Raw genomic sequence first — 26,566 nt, 5'->3', positions numbered from 1 at the left:
GGAACTCCTTCAAGACTGTTGGAAGACCATTTCAGGTGACTACCTCTTGAAGCTCATCAAGAGAATGCCAAGAGTGTGCAAAGCAGTAATCAAAGCAAAAGGTGGCTACTTTGAAGAACCTAGAATATGACATTTTCAGTTGTTTCACACTTTTTTGTTATGTATATAATTCCACATGTGTTAATTCATAGTTTTGATGCCTTCAGTGTGAATCTACAATTTTCATAGTCATGAAAATAAAGAACTCTTTGAATGAGAAGGTGTCCAAACTTTTGGTCTGTACTGTACATCAGGGAAACGCCAGGTATATCATCTTACACCTGAATCTGGCATAAACCATAGCACAAAATGTACACCAGCTCACAGCTGCCAGAGAGTTGCTTTGCTAATGCACGGACTGCCAGATGTGTGGAATTTATTAAGCAGCTTCTGTTAGAACTTCAGAGATTCTACCGTTATGTGTGAGCGGGTGAATGCAAGCTCAATATTTTCTGAGGACTGTACATCCAGTGGTTTTATTAGCCGGCTGACACTGGCAGATTCCAACATTTCACATAATGGAAGCCTCTACACAAGACCCTTTTAGATAGACGATTGGAAACTCGACTGCGTTCGGGACAGTGAACACAGCTGTGCTTTAAAACACAATGCAAATGTACGGCATCTGTACGCAGTGTGCTTTATCTGCAGACCCATTCATTTGAATGAGTGAGTCTCACAGGAAAAATAGGTAGAACTGTCAGACCATGCAGAAAATTACTCATGGACATATATCCATTCAATTGAAATGGTTTTTAAACTCAAATGGAAACACTGTCTATATGTTAAGCGGAAACCAGGACCAAACAGACTTTGGGAGGAAGAAAAATAAATAAATTGGCAATAATGTAATATACGGTATTACCCAGACAGGATCCCAAATTTTAAACTTTCCCTTTTCTTAAACTTTTAAAACTTAGGTTTATAATATTTATTAGACAAGGCAATTGTATTTCAGAAATTACTACAGTAAGGAAGTCCTGTAACATTCCACAGACAATATTACTGGGCCATCTCTGCATCTGAATTCTACATTAGGAGGTTTTTTTTACTGAATCACGATTTTATTATGGGAATCTGTAATGTTTCATTTGTGCTGTAGGCTCCACTGACGGGACCTCAACCATCCCGCTTTGGGGATTAAAAGGGTAGAAGTTTCTCATGTCCTTTTGACAGAACGCCGACACTGGGGTGAACAGACTCTAGAAAGTCCAAGGAACAATTAAGTGGAGGGGTTATGATCTTTTAAGCGTGGAAGAGTCAGGGAATATATGGAGAATAGATCAAGGACTTTCCTCAAAAGCTTTTACACACAAAAAAAAAATGCAATTAAAATAAAGATCTAAAAAGATGAAAGATATTTGCCCAAAAAATATATTTTTAGATCTAGTGAGGGGTAGATGCAGTATGAGTGCCTTTTATAATTGCATGCACGCCAGGCTTTGGCTCAGAGAGGTGCATAAAAAAAAAAAACGTAGGAAAGGGCTACATTCGCCAGTCGTAGAGACTTTAAATGGTTTGGCAGAGAACATGCCTGACCACCGCTCCAGTTAAACACCACACTGTGGTTGTGCAGTCATAAAGGAATGGGTGGCCTCAGGACTCCCCTGATAATGATCGGTTGTGGTTCCAACAACAGGTGATAAATGTGGACTGCTAATAGTTTCAAAAATACATTTATTCTGCAGCAGGACAACGACCACAAACACACAGCCAACGTCATTAAGAACTATCTTCAGAGTCCTCGAAGTTATGATATGGCCCCACAGAGCCCTGATCTCAACATCGAATGGAGTAACAAACCCCAATAAAAAGTTGAATAAAGAACCAAGTCAAGAATTTGGGTGTCTGGCGCATGTATTCACATTTTTATTGAGGTTTCTTATCCTGCACACAAGTTTGACGTCTGGGAAGTACTCCTCTACACCGGCAGCCACCCAAGTGATTTCCAAATGCTATCAAAGTGGTTGTTTCTGTTCCCAACCAAACAAGGTGAAAGCAATACCTTCAGTTCTAATAACCATATACAGATCTTTGGGTCATACTGGACTACTCTATGTAGCGCTTGCCGATGTATACATTATTTTCATTTCAGTGTACTCAACATCATTGAGTCTGACTGGGATTACATGGAGACAGAAGGATTTGAGCAAGCCTACCTCCACAGAAGATCTATGGTTAGTTCTCCAAGATGTTTGGAGCAACCTCCCTGCCGAGTTCCTTCAAAACCTGTGTGTAAGTACCTAGAAGAACTGGTGCTGTTTTGAAGGCAAAGGGTGAGCACATCAAATACTGTTTGGATTCACATTTCTCTGTTGTTCATTCACTTTGTATTTTGATTTATAAAAATACTACTTCTATTTTCTGAAAGAATACCAAGAAAAGTATTGAAACACTCAATATCAATTGATACCACACAAAAAAAAAAAATACATGGGGTCAATTATATATACAGGTCCTTCTCAAAAAATTAGCATATTGTGATAAAGTTCATTATTTTCTGTAATGTACTGATAAACATTAGACTTTCATATATTTTAGATTCATTACACACCAACTGAAGTAGTTCAAGCCTTTTATTGTTTTAATATTGATTATTTTGGCATACAGCTCATGAAAACCCAAAATTCCTATCTCAAAAAATTAGCATATCATGAAAAGGTTCTCTAAACGAGCTATTAACCTAATCATCTGAATCAACTAATTAACTCTAAACACCTGCAAAAGATTCCTGAGGCTTTTAAAAACTCCCAGCCTGGTTCATTACTCAAAACCGCAATCATGGGTAAGACTGCCGACCTGACTGCTGTCCAGAAGGCCATCATTGACACCCTCAAGCAAGAGGGTAAGACACAGAAAGAAATTTCTGAACGAATAGGCTGTTCCCAGAGTGCTGTATCAAGGCACCTCAGTGGGAAGTCTGTGGGAAGGAAAAAGTGTGGCAGAAAACGCTGCACAACGAGAAGAGGTGACCGGACCCTGAGGAAGATTGTGGAGAAGGACCGATTCCAGACCTTGGGGGACCTGCGGAAGCCACCGTGTACAGGCGTGTGCAGGAAATGGGCTACAGGTGCCGCATTCCCCAGGTCAAGCCACTTTTGAACCAGAAACAGCGGCAGAAGCGTCTGACCTGGGCTACAAAGAAGCAGCACTGGACTGTTGCTCAGTGGTCCAAAGTACTTTTTTTGGATGAAAGCAAATTTTGCATGTCATTCGGAAATCAAGGTGCCAGAGTCTTGAGGAAGACTGGGGAGAGGGAAATGCCAAAATGCCTGAAGTCCAGTGTCAAGTACCCACAGTCAGTGATGGTCTGGGGTGCCATGTCAGCTGCTGGTGTTGGTCCACTGTGTTTTATCAAGGGCAGGGTCAATGCAGCTAGCTATCAGGAGATTTTGGAGCACTTCATGCTTCCATCTGCTGAAAAGCTTTATGGAGATGAAGATTTCATTTTTCAGCACGACCTGGCACCTGCTTACAGTGCCAAAACCACTGGTAAATGGTTTACTGACCATGGTATTACTGTGCTCAATTGGCCTGCCAACTCTCCTGACCTGAACCCCATAGAGAATCTGTGGGATATTGGGAAGAGAAAGTTGAGAGACGCAAGACCCAACACTCTGGATGAGCTTAAGGCCGCTATCGAAGCATCCTGGGCCTCCATAACACCTCAGCAGTGCCACAGGCTGATTGCCTCCATGCCACGCTGCATTGAAGCAGTCATTTCTGCAAAAGGATTCCCGACCAAGTATTGAGGGCATAACTGAACATAATTATTTGAAGGTTGACTTTTTTTGTATTAAAAACACTTTTCTTTTATTGGTCGGATGAAATATGCTAATTTTTTGAGATAGGAAATTTGGGTTTTCATGAGCTGTATGCCAAAATCATCAATATTAAAACAATAAAAGGCTTGAACTACTTCAGTTGGTGTGTAATGAATCTAAAATATATGAAAGTCTAATGTTTATCAGTACATTACAGAAAATAATGAACTTTATCACAATATGCTAATTTTTTGAGAAGGACCTGTATATATATTTTTTTAAGTGAGGCACATTGACATCTAAATTGATAAAACCATGTGCCTCAGACTAATAGTAACCGAATCAAGTACCTCCTCATATAATAGGCAATATGGGCAATGTGAGATACATGGAGTTACAGTACTTACTATTAATGTGAGGCACATGGTTTTATCAATTTGAACCTCCATGTGCCTCATATTAATACTAAGTGAACTCACCAAGTACCTTACGCATTAACTCTATATTGTCATCTATATGAGGAGGTACTTGATGAGGGTCACTTACTGTTAATGTGAGGCAAATGGAGGTACTAAAGTAATAACACAATGTGCACAATGAAATCACGCCCCTTTGAAAAAGCCGAGCGAAACGCGCGTCGGGGTGCACTCATCAAGGCTCTAGGGTTTGCCCCCCATTACATGCCTGATTGGTGTTTTACATGCCTGTTGTGGTTATTTGGGTTTCAGGTGGATTTGGCACATGAGTGTGTCTGATGTTTTTGATACTGATTACAGATTATTTCCAAAAACCTTTGCAACTTGGTTGGTATGTTATCACCTGTATGACTATCATAATGCACGTTTTCCTTTGGCCTGCTGGGGAGATTTATTATCTCTGTACTTATAATATGGTCAGGTCATTAGGAGGGGTGCATTAAGGGGGTGCAGTGATCTGGTGTAACCTTGGTGTGGCGCCGATTTGCAGCGCTACTGAATTACTGCTATGTACTAATTATATTTATTATTGTCCATTTGGTTGTCCTTTATGAGACTATTTAATAAAAATGTGTCATTTATGTATAAGTGTGTTCTTGTTTATTGGGTATGTATAATGTGCACAATGAGTCACATCAACCGTGATGTTCCTCTGTGAGGCTGGCTGGCCATGGTGCTGATCACTGGAAGGTAGAGGAACCCTCCTGACCTCTGCACAGGTCACAGAGCACGTCTAGAAAACTGTCCCACAGAAGTCAATGAGGTCTCTTCCTGTCTATGGCCTATGTGCTGCACTCAAAGAACAGAAAGTCCTGACATATTTTAGGCCTAGTGGCCAGTGTGAAAACTCACCAATTTTTTTTTAAAAAAAATATATGTTTAACATAAAAACATAATTTAAACAATAGGTCACTTTCTGGTGTCACATTTTCTTTAGGCATGTGTGGGCTAGTGACACAGATACTATATGAACGCTCACTATTACATAGGTGACAATTATGGCCCATGACGGCCGCTGTAAAGTAGATCACTAAATGCTGTTAACAGCAGTTCAGGCAAGATGGCCGCTCCTATAATCAACTTCAGGAAATAGAATAAAAATAAAAAAAGACCTACAATCAGAAAATAAAAACAGACAAGTATACATGTTAATATCTGGTCTTAACAGGCAGAAAAACCTGTAGGTTACATTCCCTTTAACTGTAGCACCGGGACAGATTCTTTCAAAATAGTTATCATACCACCCTCAACCAAAAAATGTTGTTAGGCCTGAACCAGCCAGTCCACAGAAAGTACTATAAAACTCCTCCAAACAAGAGAAAAACAAAGAAAAACGATTTGTAGGACATGGAGAACTTAAGATGGTAAAGGTGGCCGTGCACATTAATTTAAAAGTTTAACAAAATGGACAATTTTGACCATAACAATTGTTCATCAGGTGAAATTTAAACTACAAATTTTATCTTGGGCAGCCAATGACAGACTGTCATAGCCTGGAATGAAGTTGGCCGTGTTCAAAAGTTTTACCTGACAGTCGCTGGTCAATGAATGACAGAATGTGCTCCTTCACTCTGTCATTGAACGTGTATGACCAGTGTTAACGAATGCTGTGTTGGGTTACTGCAGCTAAGCTCCTACTGAAGGGAACGGAGGCCGAGATGCAGTAACACAGTACGGCCACAACACTTAGAACGGAGCTATGCTTCCTGTTCCATTCAAAGTGCAAGTTCTAGAGCCAAAGGCTGCAGGGAAGAGCAGATTGTCGGACCCTTACCAAATCATATATTAATGACTTATCGTGAGGACAAGTCATCAGTATCACACTCTTGAAAAACTCCTTTAAATGCCAAGAACAGGATCAGATCCTGTTGGGACAAAAGAAGGGAAATCATTCCTAAACAGCGCGGTCGGGAAAGTTTTCCCTGTTCTTAGCACAGAAGTGATATTAAAGTGGTAAGTGTGGGGGAGGGGAGGTGTTTCTTCTCAATAAGTTCTTATAGACACCTCCGGTGTTGTGAAGTCCACTACAAAAATAAAGGGTCTGCAACGCACTCAATTCTCATATGGTGGGCTGCAGTGTTTAAGCAAAAAGCAGTTGATGTTGAGGCTCCAAGGATAATGAAGAGATGAGAGTTTCAGGTTTGGACAAGACAGACACATGTAAATTATTCCAATCGTTGAACATCCAAAAATCACATATTTTGCATGGCAAATATATTCCAATAATATAAAGTGGTGGGGAACGGGTGCAAAAGAATTTGGCATCATCTCAGCTGAGGGCATTTTATACACACAGATACCTGTTGGCCAAACACTTATTTCTCCTGACGGGGTTTAACCAACATACATGGGATGCCTACGGGCATCTTAAAGGGGTTAATCCAACTTCTATAATAAACCACAGAACACACCTCCCTTAGACAATACTTACTTGCTCTCTGAAATCCGCGCCCCTGCATCTCCCCACGTGGATCAAAACATCTGGCAACGAGGGGAGCAGCCAATAGCAGACCGCGAAGGAGACCAGCCTCCCTAGCATAACCCGGGCAAGGAAACAGCAAAAAGCGCAGTGCTTGCACGAGTGCTGCATGCTCATCAGCAAGGGGTGTCGGGAGTCATCGACGTCATCAATATAGGAAACCAGACAACCCAGTGGATGATCCTTCCCCCATGTTCCCCATGACACTGATAAATGCATTTACCAAGGATTCAATGGCTATAATATAATCCAATGAGTTTATATAGGTGATGCTTACTAAAAAAGAAAACAACTACCACCACAGGGTAAGATGAAATATTGCATGACTTGTAACGATGCTTTTCCATTAGTCACTTTCAGCAGGCTTACTAGGTATACAGGGCTCATCACCTATGAACGCCTGGATAGTGGAGCACCACTCACCTCGTCATACACCGCAGGAACAATTTCACAGAAAAGCAATTTACCTACTCAAGTTTTTGGAATGGTAGTGAAACACAAAATACTCAGAGGAAGCCCACCCAGGCAAGGGAAGGGCATTCAGACGCCATTCAGGATGCCCCTGGTTGTATTCCAGCTCAGGTAAAGGTAGCAAACTGGAGACTGAGACTAATCATGTTTCCAAGTTTTATTTCCTTCAGTAATTAAGAAGTCATCTTGAAGGGCTGCCACTGCTCATTAGGACTCCATACTGATGCAACAAACATCGGGGAGGAAATCTACAATGTCATAATGGAGTCCTAACTCAATCAGGGGACCATTCATGGTCCCAGCTGAGTGATGCCACATTGTAACTCCTTTCCTGCAGCCAACAGATGCTTCCTGTTACCAAGATAACCTCTCATCTGTTACTTGTAGATTATTTATTTAATTTCTTTACTATTGGTTATATTTTTGGGAGAATTACAGAACACCAATAAGAGAACATTCTCCAGACATTCCAGGACATGCACTGCAAGGAATTACGACCAAACGGTTTAAAGTGTTGCTCTACGTTTAGGCACTTTTTGCCATTTTTTAATTTCAGTTAAACCTGAACTCTAGGATATACATAAGGAGATATAACCAGTAAATCTTTCTTAAAAGGGGTATTCCAGTTGTTTCAAGTTATCCCCCAACTACAGGATAGCGCGTAAACTATTAGATCGCTGGGGATCCTTCCACTGGGACCCAAACCGATCACAAGAATTGGGACCCTGTACCCCCCCCCCCCCCCCCAACCCGAGCCCACCGAAATTAATGGAGCAGCAGGTATAGCATGCGCACAGCCACTCCATTTATTTCTATGGGAGTTCAGACAGCAGAGTACAGTGCTTCTATAGAGATGAATGGGGCGGCTGTGCACACGCTCTACCTGCTGCTCCATTTATTTCCAGGGAAGGCTCTAACAGTTATAGGGTCCCCGTTCCCTGGTGGGGGACCCAGCGGTAGGATGCCGACCAATCAAATAGTTATCTGTAGCTATACATTAACATGTAACAACCAGAATACCCCTTTAACAGAGCCATGACCAGTATTTTCTATTTTTACATAGCTCCCATTGACTGAAGTCCATCAGATTTCTTGCAGCTCAGTGCTTAGCACTGGTGCCTTGCAGTGTTGGGGGTCCTAGGTTCGAATCCAACCAAGGATGACCTCTCCATGCAGTTTGGGGACAGCGAGCAATGATAATGTCAGTAAGGGCTCATGCATACAACGTATGGCCGGCCCATTATAGAACAGTCCTATCCTTGTCTGTAATGCAGACATGTTCTATATTTTTGCGGGGCCACGGAACAGACAAACCTCTTTTACGGCCCCATTGACGTGAATGGGTCTGCACCCGACTAGCAAAAAACGCGGATCGGATGCAGACAAAAAATATGTTCGTGCACATGAGCCCTAATGTGTAGCAGAATATACAGGTTAGTAAAATAAATGCTTTATTCTTGTTGTCAAAAACAGTGGAACCCAAATGAGAAGGACAAAAAGTCCTAGGAACAGAACCAAGCACTTCTCTGATGTCACGGCATAGCATTGTGGCACACTGAGCCCATTTATTTATTCGGCAGTGGTAACGTGTCGAAAGCTGTGGCGCTAAAACTGGGATGCTCCAACCAGTTTTTTTTTTTAGGTTTCAGACAACCATGTAAAGACTGACCAGTCTAAGGGTCCATTCGCACGTCTGTAGTTCTGGGTCCAGATCTGTTCCGCAATCTTGGGTCGGCAAAAGATGCTGACAGCACACACCCTGCAAAAAAAGATAGAACATGTCCTATTCTTGCCCTCGATCGTGGACAAGAATAGGCATTTCTAACATAGGACTGGCCATATGCGGTCCGCAAATTGCGGAATGCACATGGGCCAGTAACCTGTTTTGCAGATCCGCAATTTGCGGAATGCAAAAACACTTACGGACGTCTGAAAGGATCCTTAGGCCCCTTGCAGGAAAGAAAAAAAAAAAAACGCAATTTCGCAAGCAAGTTCATTCAGTCTTGTATGCGATCGCATTCAGTTGTTGAGTTTCTATCACGCGGGAGCGATGCGATTTAATGCGTTTTGCACACACGTGATAAATAACTGAAGGTATACAAACAATCTCTTAGCAACCATCCTTGAACGCATCACATGTGCTTGCGGATGCGATTTTCACGCAGCCCCATTCACTTCTATGGGGCCAGCGTTGCGTGAAAAACGCACAATATAGAACATGCTGCGATTTTCACACAACGCACAAGTGATGCATGAAAACCAACACTCATGTAGACAGACCCATTGAAATAAATGGTTCCGGATTGAGTGCGGGCGCAATGCATTCGCAACACGCATTGTACCCGCGCGGAATACTCGCTCGTGTGAAAGGGGCCTTAATTTGTTGTCCACTGGCCTCATATTATTAAGGGGCACACGCCTCTCATATCTGTGGTGCCCTCCGAGTCATACATGCACCAGAACTAAAATCTATGCCAGCTAGGAGCTAGCACAGATCCCACATAGAACTTATGCTAGTTTTCAGTGTTTGGGCGCATAAATATGCCAACTCGCCTAGATCCCATTAATTATAAAAAAAAAAAAAAAAAAGGAACAAATCCACACTAAAAATTTGTACCAAAATTTGGGACCTATTCCACAAAACTAACAAAAGTGTTTAATAAATGTGCCCGCCCCAAAAAGTTTACATTGTGATCTACTAAGGACTCTAGATATATCCGGACCCCTGCTGCCTTCGTATCCGCATCATCACTTTGTCCCATCTCTGTTCAGGGTACGAAACAACAAAATCCCCCGTTAACCCCGGACATTACTTCCAGTCTGCTTCCCCAACTCATCGCAGAACTTTCCATTGTTTCCACAAAGTTCTCTGAAGCCGACGACTCTTTAGTGACTGAAATTCTCAGAACGCGGTAGTATTTCATGATGTGGTAAATTTTATAAACCACCGTGAAGTGTGTACTGGAGGGGAGCCGAATGGGAGTACTAATCTGGTAAAACTTCCTCCTTCAGACCTGTACGACTCTGACCTGTAAGCAGCAGAAAGCTCTTAATCCCAAAAATAAAGAAAGACAAAAAACGGGCTTAACCCCTTCTCTGTGCCTCTTAATCCAGCCAGGAGCTTCGACTTCACTTCCATTTCCTGTGAACAACCAGTTGCCAAAAGTCTCTGTGAGCCTTGTGACCCACCATTGTTTAGAGAGAGACCCCCAGTCTGAAATAGTACGGCCTTCCTGAGGAGCGTTTAACACCCTGTGCTACCGAAAATCCCTACACTCTATACCCTTGTTACAGAGCTACAGAGAAACCCGATAACTTCTGTTCATCAGATGTAGCAGAGTGGGGTTTGTCATTTGGTACAGCCATAGGTGTTTTATCAGAACTGGAGAATGCTCAGGAGCCAGACCCATAGAAAGCTGTTACTGGTGCCGAAACATTAGGGTGGTTTCCTATTTTACCCTATTAGGACTCATTCATATGTCAGTAAATCACAGACCTGTTCTGACCATGTTCTCCACAGACTGCACAGGATTCTATTGACTTTAATGTGTTCATTCACATATCCTTGTTTTTCCACTGACTGTGGAGACATGCTCCATTTCAGACCATGATACGGGCCAAACATGCCCCTGGAAGTCTATGGGTCTGTGACCACTGATGGCAACCATGTTCTGTCAGTGGTTTTCCACTGACCATTGGTAGGAGACCCTCTGGAAATACCTTTCTCAGCCTGGCAGTGCATGGGATGTACGGATAACACATGGACCGAACACGGAAGCCTTTACAGACATCTTCACGGATGAAACACTGCCCATCTTCAAGACTGTAGATGAAGTGAATCCACAGCACTCAATATTAAGGGCAACAGACATAGCGACGTTTCGACCTGTGGTCTTCATCAAGCCTTGGTCTCTATCCGTGAATTTTTTTTTTTTTTAATGAACCGTTTCCAATTTGGGTTTGGAGTGCTGCTTATTATGCTGTATTATGTTATACATCTTCAACACTGGACATCGTCAAGGAGGTGCGAATAAAGCCTTACTGCAAACTAATGTCCTTCTCAGTTTGACAATATTCCCGTCCGGGAGATGTCAGAGCGTAGAACGGACAGTGCTCGGACTGAACACTGACCAATGAAAGCAGAGTCGGACTGGCTCACCACAGTACCAGACGAACCTCCGGTGGACCCCCTAATAAAAGAGCGCCCTTAAAGGGGTTGTAAGTTATTTTTTGTTCTTTGAAGGTTTCCAACTAGGCAAATGAAAGGACTTTACAATTCACTTACTTTATCTCCTGTTGCTGCTTTCTCAGATTTCACTGAGGGTCACATGACCTGTGATGTCAGCCACTCTCCAGGGCCGTCTTTAACGCAGGGCAAAAGGGGCAGCTGCCCCGGGCCCAGTTGTTCCTGGGGGGCCCAAAGCAGATGCCTCTTGAGCCCCGCTGGCAACTGGTAACGTGGGGGGGGGACGGCAGGGCACAGGGAGATTAGCGCTTCCATTGTGGAAGCGCTCATCTCCATAGTCATCTGCATCGCCGTCCTCAGGACAGCGATACAGATGGAAGTACTGCGGCGGGGCAGGGGAGGGGAGGGAGAAGTGTCCCCATTCCTCTGATAGGCTGCAGGTACTAGACCTGCAGCCTATCAGAGGCCAGTGCATGATGTCATCGCACCGCCTGAGCCGTACAGTGCGGAACACAGGCTGGAAGAGGCCTGCATCGCATCGCTGCCAGCCTGATGGAGGTAAGTATAAGTGTTTATTTTTTATATGGTACTACTACCACCACTACTGGCACAAGATTGGGGGGCATCTATGGAGGCACCTGTTACTGGTACATGATTGGGGTACTTGTTACTGGCACATGATTGGGGGCATCTATGGGGGCACCTACTGAGGCCACAAAGAAGGGGTATTTTATATGGGGAGCCCTGTATAGGGGCATTTTATACTGGGGCACATTATGGCAAGTACTATGGGGAAGAGGAGAGAGGAGTACTATGGGCTCATCTATGTGGGGCACTAAGAGTGGGTATTTTATACTTGTAAATTGTGGGGGACACTGAGGGCATCTACTTGGGCATTTTATACTGGTACATTATGGGGGGCACTAGGAAGAAGGGTGAGAGGAGCACTATGGGGCATTTACTGGGGGCACTATATATTTGCACTGGCAGTGGTGTTCTCAGAACTCCCATAGAAGTGAATGGAGCATGCTGGGAGTTGTAGTTTCACAACAGCTGGAGTACCAGAGGTTGTTGACCCCTGCACTAGGAATTTTGCTAGACTGTCTAGGAGGACCATGGGTCTGCATCAAGCTCCAGCGCTAGAGACTGGTGACCATCCGCCACCTTGGGTTGAAAGCACGGATAAGGCATATCTATACAGCCCAAGATCCCTTCAATTCTATAGCCAAGGACACCACCACAGGTCCACAAAAGAGCAGCAATTTAATGGCGCCATCCACTGGTGGTGGCTCTTCAGGAATAGCACAGCTTTTGCTTGCAAGCATTTATCTGCTGGGAAATCTGAAATATCCAAAAAGTTCTAACGGAAAAGTCAACGACATAATTTTCCATCCAGCGGTCCAATGATGCAAAATGTTCAGCCAAACAGAGGGAAATACGCGAGTGCCAGACCCCTCTGGTGTCACATCGGGCACATAAATGGAGCTGCTGGCTCATCACAACTCTACAGGGGTTAATTAACATGTTCACCTCTGCTACATCTATATAGTTAGTGACAATAAGCGGTCATTCTGAAGCATCAGATCATTCTATAGACGGAGGAGATGCATGAGAGCGTAAGCCCTAGGGACATCCTGGACGTCTTTAACTCTTTAGTTACTAGTCAGGACAGAAAAACAGTGTTCGCCCGAGATTCCACCCCTGATTCCACCTTACATAAGGTAAAGCAGTCAGCTTCTCAGGGTCACTTGCGGTGAAGCATGTCGCCCCACACCTCAGCCCTGGAGGAGGGACACTGCTCAACTACAAAGCAGGGACTAGAATACAAGACGCAGTCCACAGGGGGACTGGTAAGGCAGGTTATAAGTGACCACCATGGACCCCTGAAGAACTACTTACTGAACCAGTGTTTGAAGAAGTTTGGAAGATCCATTCTGTGCACAGTGCCTGGTCTCTCAGAAAGCGTTCTTCTCTCTGGAGCACAGCCTAAAACTTCCTGGCGATGGGGTGGGGGAGCACAGTGGTCACATGACCCGGCCCTTCCTACGGAAAGAGACAATTCTCTGGCCTATCCTACCTCTGCCTTAACCCTATGAATACCAGTCACCAGCTAAGTGAAACTCCTCTTCTGGTGGCTTGTTTGTAGAGCCTGGAGTTTCCAAGTGCAGAACGCTTCAGAGGAGAATCCACTTGGCTGCTGAGCATTATATGATCTGAGAGTATGTACCTATACCAGTGATGGCGAACCTATGGCACGGGTGCCAGAGGCGGCACTCAGAGCCCTCTCTGTGGGCACCCACACCCTGGAAAACGTATATGTTGTATATGCCTTAGACTTCTCCTGTCAGTCATCAGTGCAGGGCGCACCATGAACAGCACAGACAGCGCAGTGAATGTAGGCAGGCTATTGTAGATAAATGATAAAGTACATGAAAGATATTCTATATTGGACTGTAGTATTCAAGGTAAATTGCTGTGTTGGCACTTTGCGTAAATAAGTGGGTTTATGTTGCAGTTTGGGCACTCGGTCTGTAAAAGGTTTGCCATTAGAGACCTATACCAAAATGAACAGAGACTAAACAGGTTTACATATATAAAATATATATGCTTTATTGTAAACACAGATTACATAGGAGAACATGATACATCAGATAAAGAGGACTACACCTGAGAAGGTATTCAGAGTATACATGGCCCAATTTTATACATACACATATACCAGTGATACATATAGGTGTGACGCCCAGCAATACTACAGTACAAGGGCGTATTATCTAATCAAGTTATGTCTCCATATCAAATAGCAGTACGCCAGTAACATAACTGGGACTCCCGGAACCATCCAAATAAATATGCTGGGGAACACACACAAAGAGCCTGAACCCACAAATAACAGAGCGGTCTATCTGCACACACATAGGGCCACATTCATCATGACCGACCGCTCACTCCGCTTTCACATATGGCTAAAGTCAGATTTCTGATCGGCCCTTTAAGACTGTGATAAATGTGGTTTGACGGTAGCAGTTTATCTGTCAGTAAGCGTCTTTATGAAAAAGTCACATGTTCTTTTAAAAAGTTGCATAAGATAAGCATGGTCCGCACTGGAGTGAAAGTCGCAAAAAAATGCGCACATTTTAAATTGTTGCAATAGTAAATCTGTCTAGAGATTCATTTACATAAGAAAACACGCCCACTTTCAGAAAACTGGCGAGCATAGTGCAGAGCCAATAAAAGTCGCAAATTTTTGCGCAGTTTAAGCGATTGGACAAAAATTTTCGACTTTTTCATTCGATTATTCTGACCTGAGCTAATGATAAATCTGGCCCAAAGTGTTTACCTCATACCTAAAGTCACAACGGTATCACATACCCATCATAAGGATATCCCCCTCAGGAGAGCCATGTACCCCAATGTGCGTTACGGTGATGCCTTCCACGTTGGGGTACGTGGCTCTTCTGAGGTGGGTATCCTTATGATGGGTATGTGATACCATTGTGACTTTAGGTATGAGGTAAACACTTAGTGGTGTATTTGCACACACTGTTATTTGTGGGTTCAGGCTCTTTATATGGGTCCATTCACACGTCCATAAGTGTTTTGCGGATCCGCAAAACACAGACACCTGCAATGTGCGATCCGCAATTTGCGGACAGCACATCACAGACACTATAATAGAAAATGTATGCTCTGGTCCGGACAAGAATAAGACGCGTTCTATTTTTTTCAGGAACGGATTGCGGATCCTGAATTGCGGATCCTGAAAAATTGGATCCCGAAAAAAAAAAAAACGGATGCGGATCCCGAAAATGCGGATTCGCATCCGTTCCAGCCCCATTAAACGTGAATGGGTCCGCAAATTGCGGAACAAATGCGGACCCAAATTACGGACGTGTGAATGGACCCCAAGTGTGTTCCCCAGCATATTCATTTGGATGATTCCGGTAGTCCCAGTTAGGTTACTGGCGTACTGCTATTTGGTATGGAGACATAACTTGATTAGATGATGTGCACTTGCACTGTAGTATTGCTGGGCGTCACACCTATATGTATATATGTACCACTGGTATATGTGCATTTATAAAATTGGGCCAGCCCATACGATTTTTCGTTTTTCCTCCACATGTATACTTTGTGAATACCTCCTCAGGTGTAGTCCACTCTATCTGATGGGTCAGGTTCTCTTTCTTTATCTATGTAATCTGTATTTATAATAAAGCATTTTTTTATTATTTTTTTTTATGTAAAACCCGTTTAGTCTCCGTTCGTTTTGGTATAGGTGTATTTATGTACACGGAGTAGGTTTCTAATAGGGTCTCATTTTATCATAGTGCCTAACACATTGTTTGCGGGCCTATATGTACTTTATGCTTTGTAACCTGTGCATACTGATTATGTGCGTATGTAGCCTAAAGGGTATATGCACACAGTGCGTATAATGTGCGGAAAATCAGCAGAGTAAGGCCTCATGCACACGGCCGTGGAACACGGACCGTGAGATACCGGCCTGGATTCCTGCTGAGTGCAGGAGCGCACGGCGTCATTGGTTGCGCCAACGCCGTGCGCCCGCTGCTGTACAGTAATACACCCGTATTATCTATAGTAGTGCATAACTGTACAGCAGCGGCGGCGGCATGAAGCGCACGGCGGCAGAGCAACCAAAGACGCCGTGCGCTCCTGCACTCAGCAGGAATCCAGGCCGGTATCTCACGGTCCGTGTTCTACGGACGTGTGCATGAGGCTTAAGGCCGGCTGCGCGTTGCGAAATGTGTGGGTTTTTCATGCAGATTCCCGTGTATAAAAACTGCAGCATTTTATCGTACCAGCAACGTGTATGAGATACAGTGGAGATTGTTTCCGTGCAGAGATGCGGTTTTGAGATGTATTAGCATGTCAATTGTGTTTGCCGTTTTAGCTGCGGATTTCATCGCTTTCCGTAAAGACATTGTGGATTTTGGTGCAGATATGCTGCAGTAACGCACATAAATCCGCCTAAAGCTACCTGCACATGGGGGAGGATTTACAAACAGAATTTCATGGGAATTACTCTCCATTCCTGCACCAAAATCTGCATTCGTCACTTGCGGATTATGATGCGGTTTTGTCCAAATCAAAAGGATGAAATCAGCAATAGAAATCTGCAGAAACAACCGACAGGCTGCAGATTTTAAAATCCGCAGGTCAATTACCGCACAGAAAATATATGCAAAGTGTGCATGACCTTAGTTAAAATCTCATTCCCTTCGAGAATCTGCATAATCCGCAACATTATGCATGTAGCCCGAGGGTGCCTTCAAACGCTGCAGAAATGTACGCCACTGAGAATCGGTTCCACTCATTTGAAAGGGGGCGGCATGCACAGGGACTTCTGCAAGCCCTATTTATGGGAGAGGAACCGATTTAGGCAAGGGCGACACCTGTCGTGGCCAGGATCGCTGAGCAGCAGTGATCCCAGAGAAATGAATGAAGCTGGCAAAGGAGACAATATGGACGATCACAATACATTAGTAGGTGCCTTGTATTAACTTTCTCTACATTGCCATGGTACAGAAGAGGTTAAAAAGCATAACCTACAGAATAGCCCAGCTATTATATATGACTAAGTGTTGAGAAAAATTTTACTTGAGAAGGAGGGGGGAGAACTGCAAAGTCTTAGGATCCGGACCTCAGGCTGGAGGGCGACTTGTGTAAACTTGCAGCCTGGGCAGCAGATCAGTCAATGTCAGCGCGGCTCCCACATTGCCCTATAGTAATGCTTCTTTCCATGAAGTCAGCCAGGTGCACAGCGAGGCATCAGAGACCACGTCCGTGATTCACTTCTGCTCATAGGATCGGTTTGTGTCTAGCTGTAAGCAGTGACTAACTGCTCAAGGACTAGGCCAGGCAGGGGGTTCTTTTATTTAGACGTCTCTATTCGGGCTGCCTGTGTTCCGAATGAGTCACGTTGACCCTCCCGAGCCTTCCTAGTCGGGCACTCCTGCATGTAAACATTAACTCGCCCGAACGACAACCCATCGCTTAGGCTGCCCGCAGACCGGCTGGTTTTCTTCAGGTTATTTTATGCAGTTTTTGAAGCGAAAATTAGAAGTGGATCACAAAAGAGGAAATCGAAACAGCAGATATCGCTTCTCTCTTTAGAATCCACTCTAGGTTTTGGCTTCAAATACCGCATTTAGACCTGTTTCACACTTACGTTGTTGTTGTTTTCCGGTACCGAGATCAATACCAGAAAAAAAAAACATTTCCGTTTAAGTCCTCATGCATATGGAAAGGAAAGAGTTTTTTTTCAGGACGTCTTCCGTTCAGTCAGCAAAACCTCTGCAAGCTGTGGTTGTGTGTCCGGTCATGAAAACGGAAATAAACGGGTCACTGAAAACAATGTAAGTCAACGGTGACAGATCAGTTTTTTTTGTCTAAAAAAAAACAAAAAAAAAAACACACACACGATCCGTCCTCCACTGACTTTCAATGTATGTGACAAATCTGTTTTTTTCCCATTTTTATTTCATACAACCGCATCCTAACGGAACAGACGCATCCTGATGTGCAAAATCAAAACGCATCCATTTATTTCCGGTATAGAGATCCTCTGCCGGATCTCAATACTGGAATCAACAACGCAAGTGTGAAAGGTCAATGGTCAAACCTTAGCTTGAGGGTGGAGTGTCCGTAAAGTATGCGGATGCCGTAAAGTATCCTAACAGGAGTAGCAGCGGCTAATCATTGATCCATATGACTGTGTGGGAAATGGACGACAATTCTCATAACTTTTATTATCAGTGTAGGTTTTATACCGGTCGTGTGATCCCATGTATGTTCATGCCATTCTGTGGTTGTACGTGCCGTTCTGTCTGCGCCTGCAGGTGGATTACGCACTGACCTTGGAGGAAATCAGTTTATCACCTGAATGTTACAAAACTGGCCCTTTCCAAGTGGTAATGAAGATGGTTCCTGGAAATGCAGACACCGTGGAACCTCGCCCAGCGCGGGTCCAGGAGCTTTTCAAAGACAGTGCCAGAGGATGAAGAAGATATCTCATAAGCAATAACTCATCTCTGGTACAACTCACGTACTAATAATTGATCATTGCATTCCACGTGATGTGGGCATCGTAGGGGGTCTAAAGATCCCATCCCTGACAGCCAGCATGTCCACATAACCAGTATCTCACCTTCTGGGACAACCACACCAATCATGTGTGGTATCAAAATGATCAGCCGGATATAATACACATTATTAAAACATGTTGGGTCCCGAATATACATTAGTGTGGACGGGAAGCCATGTTTTAATAATATTTCATGTCTGCCAGCTGAGTATATCTTTAATGGTTTTGCCTTATGCCCTGAATGAGCCCAGTAACCTTCATTTTTAAGTGTATGAATGCGGTTTGAGTTAACGTGTATTTGCTATACATGTGGCCTGTTCCACTGAGAACCTGCATGCGAGTGGGGCGCTGTGGGGTTTTCTATGAGCCCTTAATTAATCAGTGTACTGATTTAAAGGGGTTCTGCAGTTTATTTAAACTGATGATCTATCCTCTGGATAGATCACCAGCATCTGATCGGCGGGGGTCTGACACCCGGGACCCACGTCCATCAGCTGCTTGAGAAGGCAGCGGCGCTCCAGCAGCGCTGCAGCATTCTCATTGTTTACCGCAGGCCCAGTGACGTCACGACTAGTATCAACTGGCCTGGGCGGGGCTAAGCTCCATTCAAGTGAACAGATCTTAGCCCCGCCCAGGCCATTGATACTAGTCATGACGTCACTGGGCCAGCGGTAAACAGTGAGAAGTCCGTGGCGCTGCTGGAGCGCCGCTGCCTTCTCAAACAGCTGATCGACGGGGGTCCCGGGTGTCAGAACCCCGCCGTTCAGATGCTGATGATCTATCCAGAGGGTAGATCATCAGTTTAAACAAACTGCAGAACCCCTTTAAATGTCATTGGTGGCAGCGTGTAGGGGTGCATGAGATGCTGTGTCAGGGTGTGATCGAGGCTCAATCCGAGGCCTGTGTGTAGGGGCGCAAGAGATTAAGTGCGTGAAATAGATCGACCCTTGACAGTCGCACCTGGGTCACGTGACAGGGAGGTTACTGTAAGTGCCACTGGGGTTTTTTGCAGTTTGATACATCAGGTCTAAAATTTACCCATTTACAGAAAAAAAAAAAAAAGAAAAAAGGTCATTATTTTTGTTACAGACTTCCTGGTTAGATTTTTGCTTCCTTATTGAATACCTTCTTTTACGATCAAGTTGTTGAATGGGATTTTCATGCGTGACCTTGCCTTATTTGCAGAGGTATTTGTCCAGCCAAAAGCCAGAGAGCAGTCGGATCCCGTCAGAACCCATTTTAGTCAATGGGGATCTGGAGGCTATGCCAGATGTAGTAAATTCCAGTTGTCTGCTCCTCTGCTGGAACAGACTACTGGAGTTGGTTGCCGCAGATGTGAACCTACCCCCAAGTCTACGTTGACTCGCATGCCGAGCAGACTCATTGCCTATTATGGGCCACATGCTTGCCAAATGTGTCCTTTAGACATGTGTCTAGTTGGTATGCACTAGCAAACCTCTTTTCAACTTATTTGTGGGTTGAAAGAGGAAATATTTGGCCTCTTTCACACGTTCATGACGACATCTATAGCAAGATGGTTAGTGGCTCTTCGGTGAAGACATCCGTGAAAAATCAATGTTTGGTCTGTGTGTCCGTTTTTTGCCCTCTGTGTCTCATTCATATTCCATGTACAATGCTAGGCTGAAAAGGAATTTCCAGAGCATCTCCCAGCAACGACCCATGAAAACCATGGATGGCACCAATGTTACATCTGTGGTTTTCACAGACCCATAGACTATCATGTGCTTGAGGGATCTATAATAATGTACAAAAATTAGGGCATGCTTCCTTGGTGTCACCATGGACCCACTGTCCATGGAAAACCACTGATGTGTGAATACATAGATTAAAGTCAATGGGTACATGTGCTGTCCACGATTCAGTGACCCGTGAAAGAGGCCTAACCAAGTCTTTGGTCAGGCTTTTGTTTTCAGTTTCCTATATACCATACATGCATTTTATTGCAGGATGCCCAAGACTTGTTCTGCCCCTTCTTATGGCCCAAAACTGAGAAGGCACCAGAAGGACAATATATAGTTACCATATTTTCGCTTTATAAGACACTTTTTTCCCCCAAAAAAAGTGGAGGGGGAGAATGGCAGTCTGTCTTATAAGCGAACACTAGTGAGCGCTTCCATTATGAAAGCGTTCATTAGTATGCAGGAGTCGCGGGAGCGGTGAGTGATGCTCTTCAAGTGCTGCCTGTACTCACCCCTCCCTGGTCTTCCTCACACACTATGACCCGACACTATGCAAGATCGGGTCACAGTCCACCACAGGCCCAGAGAAGACCAGGGAGAGGTGACTGCAGGAGAGACCATTGGACCTAAAGTATAGTGGCGAAGAAGGAGAGGTCTGAGATATAGATATAGATATATACGGTATATTATTTTTTTTTTCCTCCTCTAAAACCTAGGTGCGTCTTATCAGCAGGTGAGTCACATAAAGGGAAAAACATGGTATACTCTTTAAATACTCGTCACAGAGTTAACGTCCTGTGAAAAAAAAAAAAATCTGACAGTACACGAATGGTATCTGAGTGCGGTCCGTTTTTCAATGATTGTTGCTAAGGAGATGCTGGGTGTTATTCTTCAGTTTTTTTTCCACGTGTGAACGACGGATGATGAAATCCTGATGAATACGGAAACACAATTGCAGGTAGCGCTGATGCAAAACAGTGCATTTGTCATCAAACAAACCTGACATGTTATGTATCACTTGCATGACAGAGGCCTAAGGGATTGCTACTGTCTCCTTGCTGGTCAAGAATAGACTATGGAATAGCATAGACTATGGAATAGCAAAACAATTTCTTAAAAAAAATAAAAAAAAAAGGAAGACATGATCCCTAAAATACATACATGAAACTGTAGGGTTTTTCTAATACCAAGCACAAAAAAAAAAAAAAAAAAAAAAACACAATTCACAAGGTGACACACAGTCACATAACTTGTAGGACATTCTTATAGGGTATAGTCACATGCCACATTTAATAACCACATGTGGCTTTCCTGTCATTTGCCACACAGTTTTTACAGGCTAACATGCTGGTGCTTCACCCATGAAGAAAATAATAAGTGTGTCTAATAACGTCATCACAAACTGCAGTATAACCTCATTAAGTTTTCAACTGTGGTCTCTCTGGTGCGGTAATCAACCACACCGCAATCTGTGAATATATCCATATAATACAGACAGGTACTCCATTACCTCCCCCACCCCACCCCCAAAATATCATGGATGCAGACAATTCCCCCATTGACTTTCAATGTAACTCCAGACAGATCCGTTTTGACTCAAAAAGGGACAGGTTGCTTAAAGGGGTTTTCCATCAAGCCCCAATTGCATCAATTCCTTTGTTCCTTTTGATCTCCACTGCACCATTACATCCCTCAGTCATGTAAGACTAAAGTCCTATAAGTACGTTCTTCCTGCTTCATCACAACACGACCCCTGAGGAACCTGAAGGCATTAACGTCACCCTCCTTGTGTCAACACCTCATGGCAAGGGGCTGTTCTGATTAAGTGACAGTCCCTTGCGCTCACATGGCTCACGTCTGGTTGGGCTGGACATTGAGAGTAGGGAGGCATGTGCGAAGATGGCAGCTACACTGGGGAAAGCAAGCAAGAAAGTGCCTGGAACACTAGTCCCGCCACCATCTTAGTTCGGAGCCAGCACAGACAGGAGAGCGAGGTTATATGGCACACCACCCATAACTGTCTGCAACAGGTACGGGGTCATTTATGCTAATCAAAAGGCTGCGGAAGTGTTTTTTGGTTTTAGTGCTCACTGGAAAACCCCTTTTAATGTCAGAAGTGCTGCAGTGACCAACTCCATCGACTACACAGATGATGGAGCCGAGAGGTTCTGCCACTGGAGATACTGCAGAACAGCTGATTAGCGGAGGAGTGGGGCCCAAGATGCGAAAAAGTTATTAAGGCGCATGCAACTCTTCATAAATTTGACGCATCTTACGCCAGACTTATTTTTTCTCTTTTTTTTTTTAATCAAGACTGGTAGATTAAATTACGCCCCATAATTTTTTTTTTTTTTTAATAAGTCGGACATCCAAAGTGCATTTCTCTGGCCATTCGCTGTCAATTAAAAGCATACTTCTGTGGTAAGTATGTGGCCATTTCTTATGTTGTTGTTAGGTTAGTCTTAAAGGGACACTGACAGGCCCAAAAAGCATATTTAGGGGTATATGACAGTATAGGTCTTATAAAGGGTATTAGAATCATCTAGGTATCCCCCCTGTCCACCTCATAAATACAGTAATCTGAAGTTTTATAACCTGCTTTCCTGGTGTTCAATCTGCCCAAGGGGCGGTGCTTCATCTCAACTTGCGCCCAGCCAGCCTCGCCACAACTGCCGTTTGAAGCGCCGCCCAGCTCATCAATATTCACTGAGCTGGGCGGCTACTCTGAAGCGCTGTACTAGTGTCCCCGGCCATCTTCAGCGCATGCGCCCGGCATCCTCACTGGCCGGGATCGCATCGCGCATCTGCTTTATGCGCATGCGGGGCGCTGCTGTGCCCGGCGCATGCGCATAAAGCAGACGCGCGATGCGATCCAGGCCAGTGAGGGTGCCGGGCGCATAAAGCAGACGCGCGATGCGATCCCGGCCAGTGAGGGTGCCGGGCGCATGCGCTGAAGATAGCCGGGGACACTAGTACAGCGCTTCAGAGTAGCCGCCCAGCTCAGTGAATTTTGATAAGCTGGGCGGCGCTTCAAACGGCAGTTGTGGCGAGGCTGGCTGGGCGCAAGTTGATATGAAGCACCGCCCCTTGGGCAGATTGAACACCAGGAAAGCAGGTTATAAAACTTCAGATTACTGTATTTATGAGGCGGACAGGGGGGATACCTAGATGATTCTAATACACTTTATAAGACCTATACTGTCATATATACCCCTAAATATGCTTTTTGGGCCTGTCAGTGTCCCTTTAAATTGTCCACCAGATTAGATAATACATCAAGAACGGAGAGCCTAACGCCTGTAGTAAACTGGTCCATTGTCGGCCAATCGTTAATGAGTGTTCATAGGAATGCTCGTCAGTGATAGTCTGCCTGTGTAATACTGACGCCAATTACCCGATAAACGATCATCAAATGCTGAAAAACAGTTTGCCGGCAGCAGATCTTGCGGTCTAATCACGACCTGCTGCCAGCAAACTAGAAAGTATGGGGACGAGAGAAGGCATTAGCGATCACTCCTCCCCATGCTGCGGAGGATATCACTGCATGAAATAGCAGCGGTTTCCTCCACCGACGAGCAGGCAACTGCCGGGAAGGAGCGCTTCCCTACCGACAATTATATGCTAGATGGTTTAATGCAACAGCCCTGAGACCTGCTTTGTTCTCAGTATGGCTAATGTCCACCCAGAGGACATTCCTGAGCCTGTTAATTAAAAGGTCAACTTCAGATAATTATAGTTTCTCAAAATATAGTTTTTCATGAGAATCGGAGGGGAAACTAATGAGGTTAAGAAGAAGAAACAATGACACAAATCTATTGAAATACACCTAGGTCCAAGCGCAACCACTTGGCAGGGATGTCATGGAGCACCCCTTGTGTATGAGCTGGAGGGAGGGTTCACACAGGTTGGCGAGATACGAAAAATTGCAGTGGTGGGATATTAAAAATATCTCCAGGAAACACAAGTCATAAAGGTGCCCATCTGGCCTTCTCTTAGGGCAGCCACACATATTCAATAGCTGTCAGACAAACAATCGTACGGCCAACAGCTCTCTCTCCTGAATGCCCCATACGTGTTCAGCTCAGTGGAACATGTATGTGTATTCAATGAGGAGAGTCAGGAAAGCCACTGCCAAATATTTCTGCCGGTGGCTTATCTCCCAGGAGAAGAAAAGGATTGGGGCAAATTATTCACTTTGTCCGATCCTTCTCTCCCCTGTAAGACTCAGGAGCTCCACACACATTAGACTGTCAGCCGTTCTCGGCGGGTTGCCAACAATTATCTAGCTTGAATGTTGGGCCTTTAGATCTATCTGTTTTTAGAAAAGCTGAGTGACAAGGATTATGGCTGCCTCCTCCTACATGGGTTGTTACCTCACTTTCAAGCTTCATAAAGGCAAATTAGCGCCATTTAAATAATATCTACATATTCAGAATTCAGCACCATCTTGAAGTTAATTTGAAAGTGCCACTGATTGAGGCATGCTGCCTTATAGAGTTGGCCATGGTGACTAAACTTAGCTCTTTCTACAATCAGAATTACAGATAGAGACATTCTTACTTTTAGCTACATGCAAATTAGCACGAGGGGCTGGCCTGGCCCCTCGGAGCACCGTTTCAATCACAGAAAAAGCCGCAGAGCACAAATGGTGCAGGCCCCCATCAAACTAAAGGTCCCAGCAGTCAGACACACACTCCTCACATCGATATGATGTATTGAGTTAGAACAGGCAGCACATGAACTGACCACGGACACATCAGTCGATGGGCCACATCACATTTTCTGCATTGTATCATCAGCACGAACTACTCTGGTCTCACTCACGCTATGGTAGTAAAAAAAAAAAGCAACTTATAACCCTGCTCCAATAGAGGCCCGAAATCTGCGACAACTTGGCAAAGTCTTACCACGATCATTGTCAAGAAAGTAAAAAACAAAACGAAACAGAAATGGAATGCGGTCAGAGGCGACATGGACTTCATACAGATATGAAAATTGTAAATTTTTAGCAAACCAGTTTTACAACACTCCTCTGAGTAAGTGATGGCACATATTATCTACATGCCATTACTTGTTACAGTGTACAACATATTACAGGGGGTTCTGCAGAACTGGACAATTGTTGACCCTACCCTACTGCATCGGTTGGATAGGTCATCAATGTTTCAGTCCTGGAGAATCCCTTTATAGGGAGTCTGTCACCACCATATGACCTTATACAGTGCTTATATGCTCTGTAGCACACCTATACATGACTCTAATGGTACCTTTGTTGTTTTCTTTTGACTTGCACAACCAGGAAAAACTCAGTTTAATCCATATGCAAATGAGCACTCACAAGTGCCCAGGGGCGGCGTTCCCTGTGTAGGTGCCCAGGCTGCTCTGCCTTCTTTTTTACTTTACGCCTCCTTTGCCCACCCTCCAAGTCCCTTGCATGATCGCTGGGTCCGGCCGAGATCCGACGCCTGCGCACTGCACCGCCGGCCCAGGTCATGCACACTATGTGAAGCGATGCAATGCCCACAATGGGCATCACAGTGCACAGAGCAGCATGGGCTCCTACACAGGGAACGCCACCCCTGTACACTTGCGAGTGCTCATTTGCATACGGATTAAACAGCGTTTTTCCTGCTTGTGCAAGTCAAAAGAAAACAAAGGTACCATTAGAATCATGTATAGGTGTGCTACAGAGCATGTAAGCGCTGTATAAGGTCACACAGTGGTGACCGACTCCCTTTAACGGTCTTACCTACAGAAAGCCAAAGTTTGCTGGACAAGCAAATATTGGAGTGCTATAATTTTTCTCCATGCTGTGGTCAGATTCCTGAAAAGTCACTAAATTACCTATAACCCATGAATGCACTTACCCAATGTGTCCTTTAAATTTTTTACTATCGAGGCCTTTCGAGCACTGTTTTTTCTCTCGACATAATTGGAAGGTACGAAGCCTGTTTTGTTCATGGAGTTGCGGACACGCCACCAAGATTTTGAGTCGTCCAAAAGGAGGAGGCGCTCATTCTTTTTGATGTCCAGTTCCTGATCTTGCTGGGCCACATAGTCAAACTTGGCGACCACAACCACCTCTTCTGTTGTCATCTTCTAATTTTATTGGCACTGAAATAGAACAGACATGCCGAAACATTATTCTCATATATACAACAGATAAAAGGCAAAGTAGAGGATTTAGTGAACAGGATGCTAGAACTTGGTCATCAATTTATGTTCTAAACTGAACTTTACGTTATTGGGCCATAGAGTGTACAACAGGACACAAAACTAGGAAAGTACTACAACAAGTACTGTACATTTGGCAATACAAAATGACCGGCTGACTGCACCAGGT

At 44.3% G+C, this 26,566-nt stretch overlaps 1 protein-coding gene across 2 annotated transcripts in view; it reads right to left on the bottom strand.

Moving 5' to 3' along the window:
* Positions 1-26,566, bottom strand: part of NCK1 (NCK adaptor protein 1) — a 106,207-nt gene that overhangs the window by 18,657 nt on the left and 60,984 nt on the right. The window contains exon 4 of one of the 2 annotated variants that reach the window (XM_044289701.1): positions 26,091-26,337. In XM_044289701.1, coding sequence (XP_044145636.1) covers positions 26,091-26,319 — 229 coding nt within the window. In that variant the 5' untranslated portion in view covers positions 26,320-26,337. Of the gene's footprint in view, positions 1-13,314; positions 13,428-26,090; positions 26,338-26,566 lie in introns of those variants that run through there. The other variant, XM_044289702.1, reaches the window with a different exon arrangement.

This window comes from Bufo gargarizans, chromosome 4 (assembly GCF_014858855.1).
Source record: "Bufo gargarizans isolate SCDJY-AF-19 chromosome 4, ASM1485885v1, whole genome shotgun sequence".
Classification (NCBI taxonomy): Eukaryota; Metazoa; Chordata; class Amphibia; order Anura; family Bufonidae; genus Bufo; species Bufo gargarizans.
Note: the sequence above shows the minus strand (reverse complement) of the source record. Positions and strands in the feature narration are given on the sequence as shown.